The sequence below is a fragment of the Cygnus olor genome, chromosome 1, assembly GCF_009769625.2.
Source record: "Cygnus olor isolate bCygOlo1 chromosome 1, bCygOlo1.pri.v2, whole genome shotgun sequence".
NCBI classification, from domain to species: Eukaryota; Metazoa; Chordata; class Aves; order Anseriformes; family Anatidae; genus Cygnus; species Cygnus olor.
Window position 1 is genome coordinate 66,918,362 of NC_049169.1, and position 12,202 is coordinate 66,930,563.

The 12,202-nt window shown below is 42.3% G+C and overlaps 1 protein-coding gene across 43 annotated transcripts in view; it reads left to right on the top strand.

Moving 5' to 3' along the window:
• Positions 1–12,202, top strand: part of CALD1 (caldesmon 1) — a 194,219-nt gene that overhangs the window by 90,081 nt on the left and 91,936 nt on the right. For 38 of the 43 annotated variants that reach the window (XM_040563282.1, XM_040563554.1, XM_040563229.1 and 35 more), the window contains one exon: positions 9,274–9,385. In XM_040563282.1, the coding sequence (XP_040419216.1) occupies positions 9,315–9,385 (71 nt within the window). In that variant the 5' untranslated portion in view covers positions 9,274–9,314. Of the gene's footprint in view, positions 1–7,899; positions 8,460–9,273; positions 9,386–12,202 lie in introns of those variants that run through there. The other 5 variants (XM_040563253.1, XM_040563416.1, XM_040563488.1 and 2 more) reach the window with 2 other exon arrangements.

The window sequence follows — 12,202 nt, forward strand, 5'->3', positions numbered from 1 at the left end:
TTCTTGTGATTGCATTAACATGATGAAACTGAATTTCTTTCCTGGTAAAAGTAGTTAAAAGATAAGGGTAACCAGTGAATACCCCATGAACCTGCTTCCCAGTGTTCAAGTGCAGTGAATGTAAGTCAGATCTTTTTTTGGGTCTAAGCACAAACTGCTTTGTAGACGTAAAATCCCTCTAATATCAGTGTTTTGTACTTCTGGGTTGGGTCTCATTGTAATTACCTAGGACGTATACTCATTAAACAGTAGTAAAAGCCGATGCAATTTTCAGCTGCCCTATATATCTGCAGAAGGGGCCTCAGTGATGACAATATGAGTAAAAATATTCTTTCTCTTAAATAAGCATTGCTAGAATAAAAGAAATTATGCCTTTTCATTTGTGTGCACAAGTGTATGAGAGGACGAAGTTGCCTATATTGGCACAATCTGAGAGCACACCAGTTTCTGACATGCAAGGTAAGCTCTCTTATCCTTTGTATCATACATTACAGATGAACTCGGCCTGCTAGGGTGGAATCCAGTCCTGATTGAGGTCTTTGGGAAGTCTGTCAGGGACAGGACCAGGATTTCAACTCTAGTCTGTATATGAATAATATTTCAGTATCTTCTGATCTTTGGGGACAGCATATTTGAAATATTTCGGAGGACACTTGAAGGGGGGAGTCAAGGGTCAATCCTTCTAACATGAGAACCAGTGGTTGTGCCAGCAGCTCCCAGCTAAGTGTTGTTTCTTCCTTTGTCTGCTAATGGGAAATGATAGACAAATGTCTCTGAGGATCAGGGGTGGGACCTGTATATGCAAATCCAAATGTCAACAGAAAGCTCTGCCTGGCCCTTATGTCAATGTGCAGTAGGAGAAAGATGAGGAAGGAAGCGAAAGGAGTGGAAAAGGCATACTGACACTCAGCCTGCCTGAGGGAATAAAGACAAATGGGAACTTTCCATTGCAACTGGCTGGCTCTGAGATGATAAGTCTTGCTGCTGCATGCATTTTAGTATATTGCAGTGTTAGCAATAGCAAGCTGGGTGTTTGCTAGCACCTCCAGGATGGCGTAGTGCTCCTTTCCCACTGCTGAATTACATCATGAATATGAGAGATGGGCCAAAACAGATACCTACATCTTCAAAGGCTGTCACAAAAGTTACCCAAGCAGATATATTTAAAGGCCTGGGCCTTTCAGGTGCAGTTCCAAGTAGTGAACTCTGGCACAGACAATGTCCTATGAAAGGCTGCATGTCAGTGCTTTCTTGTGATTCACAGGGGGTTGGAACTAGATGATCTTTAAGGTCCCTTCCAACCCAAGTCGTTCTGTGGTTCTAGGGCCTAGCACCATCGAACAGATGCGTGACGCTCACTGTGGTAGCATATAACATGGTGGGTGATACCTGTCAGGACCCATTTGAATCAAGGGCCTAGACCATGATGTGGTCCTGTGGGCTGTCAGTGGTCTGCAGAACACCAGATGGGAATCCATATTCTATGTAATCATCATTTAGCTCAGGGTGCCACAGAAATTTAAATAACATGTCAATCAGGCTTAAAAATGCCCCACCCATATACATAAGCTTTGTTGTATTTTGCATTTTACTCCTGCACAAGCTGAGATGAAGAGAAATTTACCTTATGCCACAAGCAAAGACTTTAACAAACTTGGTTGTGGGTTTTTTTTTTTTTGGTCTTTGTTTTGAGGGGGCCGGGTGGGAGAGGTTGAGTTCCTTTATTCTAGGTTGTTCACTGGCTCCTTCTCATAGATTCAGTGGTTTGGATAAGCCCATGTAGATAGAAGTGAAGCAGTCTGAGAATAGAAACTGGGACTTGGAAAAACCTCCAAAACTTGTTTTTTTTTCTGATGCTAAGTGTGAACTGCATTTACTTGATTGGTTTGCCATTGATGAATTTTCCTTGGAAGGCCAAAGAAGCATGGTCCAATGAAACAAAACACAGGCTAGACCGGGACAAAGCTGTGAGTTCACGTGACCTATTTTTTATTTTGCCTCGAGTCCCAAATAAGGTGTTTGCTTTAGGAAGGCTTAAAGCTGCTTGACAGGAGCACATCTGTGTGTAAATATATGTATTTAGGAAGGAATTCTTTCCTATGAGGGTGGTGAGGCACTGGCACAGGTTACCTAGAGAGAAGCTGTGGATGCCCCATCCCTGGAGGTGTTAAAGGCCAGGCTGGATGGGGCTTTGGGAAACCTGGTCTGGTGGGAGGTGCCCCTGTTCACGGCAAGGGGGTTGGACTAGATGATCTTTAATGTTCCTTCCAAGCCAAACCATTGTATGATATGATAGTATATATCTTCTGTATATGTAAATAAGTGCAAGAGTTCATTATCTGCAGTCAACTTGAATACTTGGCCAAATTTACAGTAGCAATTGGAGATGTGGTTTTATATGAAGAAAAAAAAAACACAAAAAAAAGAATTTATGGAGAAAAGAAAAGCCTCTTTAAATGTTGCCTTTGCTGTTGGTAATATACAATTGCCAACCATATCCAATGTCAAAGTTTAAAGAAAGAGCATGCATGAGGTCTGACAAAGGACAAATCAATCCATTGAATTCCACCTTTTGACTTCAATGCAGTTGTGCTTGTTTCTGAAAGATCTGAGTGTCACTGAATGCTCCTAATACAAAATTAAGAGGGAAGTGGGGAAAATCATTTCCAAATGCTTTCTGATAGATTTTCACAGAAAACAGATTTATTTGTTTTGACTGAAGATAGATTAAGGAACTCTAATTCTCCCAGATATTGCAGGAGAATGTTTGTCTTACCTGTGTTTCATGGATGCCAGATTAAACAAGTTACACTTGGACAATGAGTGTTGCTCTTTGAGTTGCTCTCAGCTACAAAAGGGGCAACAAAGTAGTTCTGTTATCATATTTGGGGTAGGAAAGGCACAAAAAAAGAGGGAAATGGTTCTCATAGAGATACAGTGGATGTTGTGGCATGAAGCTAGCTGAAGCAAAATACTCTTCGTGCTTCTCACTGACCATTCTTTTACTGACGTTTAAAAGGTCCACGCCTCCAAGCCAGGGATTTGGGACAGTTGACGTGGAGACAGATGGGAAAATGAGATATTCAACTTAATGGGGTACAACTCACAAAGCTGCTTGCCGTCTCAGTTTATGTTGAGATTTAATGAGACACTTGATTCTTTTTGTAGGAATACCGAAAAGAAAGAGGGTGATGACAAAGTAACTGGGTTTTGTGTTACCACCTAATCCTGCAGTGAGGACAGGTCGGAAGTCAGAGGCCCAGCTGCATGTATGCAGAGAAACTGTGTAGTTGGGCTGGAAGCCCTGCCTTTCTTACCCATCTGTAGGAAAGGCTCAGAAAGAATTTCCCTTTATCTTTGGGTGTGTCTTTTTTCATGTTACAGATGCATCTAGTGCCTGTGACTGAAACCAGGGCCTGGTTGTGCTTTAGCATTCTGCAAATCCACAGCAAGAAGAATTTGCAGTTGGCGGATATGATATAGACTCATGGGCACAAAATTGGCTAAAGCTCGGTCTCTAAGGCCATAAAGTAAATCAGAGGTAGAACTGAGCAGGAGTATCCACAATTGCTGGGTTCACTCTGGATGCTGGGCAGTGAGCCATGCTATCTCATTGCCCACCCTGTTCTATACCTGTGTTATTTCAGTTCTCCTAGAAATCCCGAAGCCATCTCTCTTTGCACCATTCCTGCCTCTGACTGCTCAGGATGCAAGAGAAAGAGACAAGGAACTGGTAATGGTTTCTTTTATGAAGAAACTGGGAATCATCCTTTTTACTAATCTAGCCCTTTTCTTTGCTTCCTTTGGGCCCTAAAATTTCTACCAGCTCCTGTGGAACTGCAGTCCCACAGCCATGCTGGTCTGTGCTGGTATCTCGCTCACTTCAGCATGAGAGGCTTGTTGGGCTGCAGAAGGAAGGGGGATGCATGTGGTGTACAGTTCCACACAGATGATGTGTGTGGCTGTAGATGAGAAAGGAAAATTAGCAGAAAATCTCCTGTTACAAAGAAACCTAAGGCCAAATCTCTTTGGTCCCCTCCAGCCAATGAAACTGTATTCTGCCCTGATTTTTTAATGAATAATTTGCCAACCTCCTGGGAGGGGAGTCTGTCAAGAGCTCCGGTCCATGCTCTCTTGCATGGGCAGCAATCACAGTTAGCCATCTGCTTAGATGCCTGTGTGAAGGTTGCTCTGGGCATTCACAGCGCCAGACCAGTGAGCGATCCTGCTGTGAGGAAAGGGACATGACTTTCAGGCTGTTTGCGCTTGAAGGCCACCAAGAGGAAATCTGCAGTTGTTCCTCTGCACTGGGAGGGACACAAGATGGCATGTGCTTGCACAATGCTATCACCAGACGCAGCCGGTTTACAGCCCGGTGCAATACACAGCCGTGCTATATTAGGGAATGTGCTCTGGCTTGATGTTTCTTGGCTCTGCTAGGTGGAAGCTGGTACACAGGCTTGGCATTAACTAGGTTGAGTGCTCATTCTCTGTAATGGAAAGGCGACTGGCAGGTCTGGAAAGAAAGGCAGCTCCCTTGGCTAAAGACCTGAGTAGCAGTCTGCATTTTCACTTCCTTTTTATCAGTCTAGCTCATCTATTTTTAAGGCCCACTGGGTGCTGGGTTGTCTCTGTAATCAGTGCTGGGGAGAGGGTGAGGACAGAATTTAACCTGAGCCAGAGAAGGAGGTTATTTAGCTCTCCACAGTGGAATGAAATAGCTGTGTGGTTATGTGTGTATTTCCACTTAGCCAATTTAATCTTTGCCATTGAAGAGTATATTCCTGTTGGTTAGTGTTAAAGTATCGTGTCATATATTTACAATTACTGTGCATTCCTCTGATTTTCCACCTTGCTGAAAGCTGCAAGAAGACAAAATTGTAAACTCTTTCATGGGATGAGGCATAAAAGGGAGACGGATTTGCATGCGTGTGTTTTGTACCAGAAGGGATTAAATGTGTCTGTCCTTGAAGGAAGCACTCTTTTGCAAGACAATGAAAAACTCAACAAATTTTAGCAATAAACCCTTGTCAACTGAAGATCAAAGGCACTATGTGAAATGCAGAGATAAAAAAGGACAGAGGCTCTGGCACTGCTTTTGAAATAAAGAATGTTTACATGGGGAGATGGTATTATTTGCAGGGCACATACTTTACTATAATTCTGACGCAAGTAATGCGGTGATGCTGGTAGATGTTGTACGTTAGCTCTTTTGCTCATCTGGCCATTTTAGTCTTAGCATCTCTTCAGAAACACCACAGGGTTCATCAAACATCTTGTGACCTAAAGCTTCAGCCTCAGAATCAAAAGGGAGGGACCCTAAGAAGACCCCTGTATGTGAGGCTACAGAAAATCCAAGGTCCTGAGCAAGAATTACCTTTAGTGGCTTCTGAGAGGTGTATATATATACAAAGGCAAGATCAAAGATTTTTGTAATATTTTCCTTAAGTTCCTCCTCTGAGCCTAGTGGTGTGAAACTCATGAGAGTTCACTTCAGATTCTTTCAGTAATATTACAGTTGTGCTAAGTTTGAAATAGTGCTGAGAGTTTTGTTTTGATGTAGGAGCAACATAATGACAGTTTTTGTTGTGCACCTTTTCACAAAACCAGTAGCCACTATTCCGTCAGTTTGTATATGTATGTGGATATCAAGGGAAGGGAACTGGTGAAACAGTTTCAGATGTCTCCTTCTATTTGCTAAAAAAAAAAAGAAAAAAAGAAGTGTTCATTAAAAGTTGTTGACTTATGGTTGAATCTGGTTAAAAACTTGCCCGCTAACAAATCAGAAAAAAATAAAGGTGATACGAAAACATTTTCCATCATAATTCTAAAACCAAAATTTTTACATTTATAATAAAAATGAAGTACTTTTTAGAGGTTGAGTGTAACATTACACGTGATCTGAAACTGTTTTCTTAGGGACATTTTCCTCTTGTGAGACAAATGAAACTCTGTTGGTCTGACGTTAAATGATTAAAAATGTTTAACAGAAAAAAAAAAGGATACAAAGAATAAAAAAATAATAATTTATTTACACACCTTTGATCAGGAAATGTGGGTTCTGTGTGCTGATTACCTCTCTAGATTTGGGAAGGTCAGAGACACAGAGACATTTTCACATTTGTCTCTGAAGGCAGGCCCTGGAGCCATGTGGAATGTTATGCTTTGACCCGGGATGTTTTCACTCATTACCAATTTTTATTTAAAAAAAAAAAAAAAAAAAAAAAAAAGGAACATCAAAATGTGCACACTCCCAAAAATAGTTTGTAGGAAATACTTCAAATAATTGGTACCTTCATCTATAAGCAAAGTGATTTTTGAATCTTCTGAGGCTAGAACACTTTGGGAAACTGCGAATTTAAGAAACTTTTCTGTGGAAACAGGAAGCATTTTTAGAGAGATTAATTTTGATGAAGTTATTGTCTGGTAGTTTACAGAGGCTGAAAGATAACTTGTTTTGTGGAAGGCAGTAAGCAGCACTGAATGGTTGACTTCTTTAAGTGGACTGTCTGTCTGATAACTCATTGTCTCGCGCTTCACTAATTAAAGGATGTAGTGTTGACCTGACCTTAGTTTCCTGAGTACCCTTCTCATTTTTGAGGTGATTTGGCTTGGAAGTTGTCTGAATGCCACCAAGTGTCCCTCTGTCCATGGAGAGGAGGCAGCACACTCTAACAAACCCGAGACGTACTCCCAAGAGATCCACTGATGTGAACTGCACTGAACAACACAAAAGCACCCAGAAGATGGAGGAAGGTTGTCGCACCATGGAATATTGCCTGGCTGCAGCACAATCTCACCCGCACCCTGGGAAGAGATGATGGGAGGAAGAATAGTAGTAGTTCTGGGTTGTTGTGCGTCCTCCACAGTTTTCCTTGTGAGGAAGAGACCCTGAGCTTTTGAAGATGAGAGATGGTGCTGAGGCCACGTGGGAAGGGAAGGGCTGAAGGTGTTGGCTGGGACATTTGCAAAGGGAATGGAGAGGGAACTGGGTACATGGTGTCTGGACTTTTGGGGAGGGAAGGAGCGTAGCCCTGTCAGGAGAGGTGGAGAAAGGGGTGTACCTCGCTGGGTTAGAAGGGATGAAGGTGCACATAAATCAGATGCCAAAGCATGTCTATTTGGGCAGGGAGAGAGAAAAAGGGTTTGAGAATCTCATTTTCTAGCACACAAGGTGTCAGCCTAGCAGTCAGCTCTCTGCTTTAAGGCCCTGTTGGTGACTGCCCTCCCCAGAGCAAGTGGTGCTGCCTGGTGCAGCTCAGCTCCTGCAGGCACCGCCACCAGCCCTCTGTGCACACAAACAAGGCGCTGCTTCAGACTTGCTCTCTGGTGTGTATTGCTCCTCCTTTGATCCTGGTCTTTCAGCCGTGGGGAGCCACATCATTCCCACAACTTACGGCCCCTTTAGCAAGGGAACTGGGACAGAACTTAGCTGCACGTGTAGGCTGAGATGAAAACCCTTCTCAGGAAAAAACGGCAGATTTGGTGTGCTGTGCTTTTCAAGGGGTACACAGTGGTAAGGGTAAGCAAATACAAGATTTGAACAAAGGTCTTGTTGCAACTTGCTTTTTATATATATTGTCTGTTGTGCATTAAAAAAAAGAAAAAGTGGAGCAGCAATGGTAAATTCACTATCAGATTTGCAAAATTAACATTCCCTTTTAACCTCTGCAAAATAACCTCAGCCAGCGAAACATGCAAAAAGTCATAACAACAACAAAATTTTAAATCCCCCAATCCAGAAACAAATGAGAAAGAAAAACACCCTCGGGAAAAGTAAACTAATAAAATAATCTTCGCAAAACCTCTGTCCTCAGCAGTGTTTTCATCTGAAAAAGGGGGCAGAAAAAGCCTCAGATTCCCTTAAGTCATGAGAGGCTTTGCTATTGCCAGTGATTTTATGGGGAGGGCGCTTGGACGCTGCACCGGTGGGCAGGGATATAAAGCCGCAAAACAGATCCGTATCTGCAAACAGAGTGCTTCAAATAATTCCCAAACGCACCTTGGCTTTGTCTCCCTTTGCACTGCAAGCGGTTACGGAGACCCCTTTGAGTGCTGGTCTGCATCTGCACGCTCGCTTCCTTTGCAGCCGGTCTTGTACTGCCGGGCTGGAAAATGGTGGGGGGGCGTGGGGGGGGTGGAAATCCTCCGAGTGCAGCGTGGAGGCTAGGATTGCAGAGGAAGCTGAGGCCTCCAGCCCTGCACAGGAAGCAATCTTAGAGCAGGCCTTAAATGCCAGATTCCAGGCAGAGTTTAACTAACCACTGACAGCTCTGTAAACAAAGCAGGGACAAAAAGAGAACAGCTTTCCCTTTTCTGGTAGTCATTTTTGGTTTGGGGGCTGCAGGGGAATTCTGTAATACTCGGCTTGATGGGATATAAACCAAGGCTGAAAAGGCTTTGTATATGAAGAACTGTAAAGGGGAAAATATTTCATGGACTAAATCATAAAGAAGAAGGTAGGGCACGGGGAAAACGCATGGATTAAACTGCAAAAAATATTGCTACTTTTGGTTCTTTGAGAATGATTTATACATAGCTTGGCTCCTCCTGGGTAGTATTTAAAAGCTCTGACTTTTTTTTTCTTCTTTTTGCTTTTTTTTTTCTTTTTTTCCTCATTTTTTTCTCTTTTTCTCTTTTTTCTTTTTTTCTTTCCTTTTTTCTTTTGTTTTTGTTTTTCCTTCTCTTCTCTTCTCTTCTCTTCTCTTCTCTTCTCTTCTCTTCTCTTCTCTTCTCTTCTCTTCTCTTCTCTTCTCTTCTCTTCTCTTCTCTTCTCTTCTCTTCTCTTCCTCCTTTCTCCTTTTTTGAAGGGGGGATGGGGACAGACGGACGGGGGCAAGCTTTTGCAAAACTTTTCATTATCTGTGCTGTTAGAGAAAACAAGAAATCTCTTGTGCAGCATTTTTACTGCTTCCAGTAAAAACTGGAAGCTTAAAGTTAAAATCCTGCTGAATTGTTGCTTTTGTTTGTAGGAAAAGACCTGTGACGTTACAAATAGCTAGTCTGCGGCTAGCAGATGTATACAGTCCTTACTTAAAGCATGTTGATTTAATTTTAACTAGGAAACTAAACTCAGGCATGGGCTATGTTTATCCTACAAGGCATTTCATTAATCTTGTTTATCTCAACAATACTGAGGAAGTTACATTTTTTGATAGAAAAAGAAAATTGTTACAGTGAAGTTAAGAAAGCAAAACAAAACTAAATGGACTCAGTTGGTTAAATGCATTCATTGCGTTTTCTCTGTCATCTGAGTGGTCATCTCCCTTTTAGGTTTGGATCCTTCCAGAGCTCTGAACACTTGAACACCCACCATGGATGACTTTGAACGCCGCAGAGAACTCAGGAGGCAAAAGCGTGAGGAAATGCGCCTTGAAGCAGAGAGGTGAGGTAGTACGTATGGAAAATGGTGCTGGTGGCTTGACTTTTATTAGCAGGGGCTTTGAGGATTTCTGTCTTAAATTCCAAAGTATGCTGCAGCTAACCAAAGAGTTCTTGCTAAAAATGTATGCTGAATGGCTTTAGTTAATGTCATGGGAGAAGTTGGAAGTCAGTGGTGTCTGGTGCCTAAATCCCTTAGGCTGTTATAAATGCCCTGGTTTACAGTTATTTTGTTGTATGGATGAATGTAAACAGTGAAGGTGAACTATGGCAATATGAAATTATTGATAGGAAAACTCATGCTCAAATGCTGTGTGAGTGTTTGCTGTACAGAAGGGATTTTTTTGTGTTTCTAGACACAGCTAAAATTATAGGATCTCAATTGAAAGATAAAATACCCTTGGTATATGTGGTATAGCATATCTGTGATTTGTGTGCCACTACTGTGCAATTGGTATTATCTCTGTAGTGCCTATCATTATTTATTTACAGCCACTTCACATGGACAATAAGGGCAGCATTTGCTAATGGTTATTACAGATTTATTTTGGTGCAAATGAGAACAGAACATGACATAGGTACAATGATGTCCATTTATCAAATAAGCGTGAAGATATTCATAAAAACATTTCTTTAACCCCATTTCATATTTGTACAGTTCCATTTGCATTAATGGAATTTCCTATTTTTTACACTGGAATAAGTAGGGAGAAAGGCTCTACTTTTGTAGCTTCTTGATATAAAGATTTGATGTAGTTTATTAACACCACAGTGATTTAAAAAAAAAAAAGAACAAAAACAGAGCTACAGAGCTTGGTTTTAAGCATATTTTGGTCTTATTTTTGTGTTTAGTTTTGAATATGGACTTCATTTTTGTTTCTGTTTTTTTTCCCATGCACTAACAAAACTGTGGTGTTTCAGGTTTTGCATGCTGTAGAGAAAATACCTTTTTTTTTTTTTTTTTTTCCCAAGTGGTTTTAAATGGAAATCAGCAGTCAGCAGAATGCAATGCCAAATATATTTTGTATGTCTGTTCTGAGCTTTTTAATAAAGCCTTGCTTACATAGCAGGGCTCTATGATGGACACTGATGGTGCACTCCCAGGTAGAGAAGATGTAACAGCCACCTTCTTTTGAAAGGAAGTGTTGTTGCCTTGGAGAACTGGGCTCGTGAGCTCTTGTCAGGCTATAAGCTGAATTCGTGAGCTCTGGAAAGCAGCAGTGCTGCCTGCAGATAAATAAACTCACACAAAGTGTGGTGGCCAAAGAGAAATGGGGCAGTAACCTCCCTTTGCAAAACTCACCATCGCCTGGTCAGTGACCACTCCCAAAAGGCAGAGGGGCAAATGTGCCGTGGCACTAAGAGACCTTCTTATCCCATAAAGTTCCTCTCTAGGCCTGTGGTGATGTATTTTGGTTGGACAGCATGGGAGGAATTGCAGAGCCTGTGCCAGCACAAACCTGGTCTGCTGGGTAAGCAGAGATCTGCTACATCTAGCAGTATCTGGCTTGCACTTCCTATCACAGTGTTCATTTAGGCAGAAATGAGATGAAATGAAGGAAGGTTTGTGCTGTAGCCGTTGATGTGGGCACAAATGCTGGGCACATACACCAGCTGGAAAGAAGTCTGCTGTTTATCTGAGGAGTCAGAAACACTCAGATGTATCGCATGCTGGAGGTCTGGACTGAGGCCCATTTACACTCAATGTACATTCACTCCATATGCATCCATTTTAGCAGATTTTTAACAGGGCTATATAATGAGAACACATGGTATTTATATACTTCTAGTATACTTCTACTTAAAAAACAACAACACACTTTGAAAGGAAAGGCTGAGAGTTTAAGGTTTATTGCTAATACATGTACTCAGATGCCTGCGGAGAATTCTGGGGTGTGTAGTCTGAGAGTTATTTTCTACCATGGAAAAGTGCCACTTGAACTTCTCTGTGATGCTGTTCAAACTCTTAGACAAGTGTGCTGAGACTGTGGGGTAATCTGGACACCAGTGATGTGGTGGGACCAGCTTGTGGATGCAATGACAGCTGCAGGAGTTTGGGGGTAATGGGGTCTGCCCTCGCTGTCCTAGAAACAGAAATACAGTACTTCCAGTCACTGTGTAACACACAGGTTGGGCTGTCCCTGTTCATGCACAGAGAAAACAGAGCTCTAGGGAGACAAAAGCTGCAACCAGCAGTGCAGTGGTGGCCTTTGAAGGAGCTGTCCCCGGAGAGCCCTGAGGGTTGATGGCTCTGCCTCGCTGCGTGATCGGGAAGTCAAGTGTTTGAGCAAGAGAGTGATGGTCTCTGAGGTGGGAAACAGCCCCAGCCCACCCATGCATCCTTTTGGGAAGTGTTTTTGCGATGCCTAAGGCAGCTCTGCCCTTTTTTTTTTTTTTTTTTTTTTTTTTTTTTTTTTGTGGTAACCTTTGTGGAGGGGATGAAATTGATGCAAGCCTGGCTGGAGGAGAAGGGCTTGGGCCTGTTTCCCCATTTTCTGCTCAGTTGCTGCAGAAGCACTCTGCCCTTTCCCACACATTTGAAGACTCTTAGCAATAAATTGCTGTATGCTAAATCTTGCTGCACTCCCTCTGCTGCTGCCAACTTCAAGCATTCAAGTATCATGAGTCAGACCCCTTGAAAGTCACAAGACTGCTTTAAAAATCTTGAGATCTTAAAAATAATTTAGTCTGGCCTTTTTATTTTGGGTTTGCCGTAGCAATAAGAGAGCCTGATAATAACAGAGCCTGATTCTCAAGTTTGGATGTGACTCTTGGAGCTGGGGCTTCACGAAACCCACCCCAGCAGGCGCAAGGCCAGGGA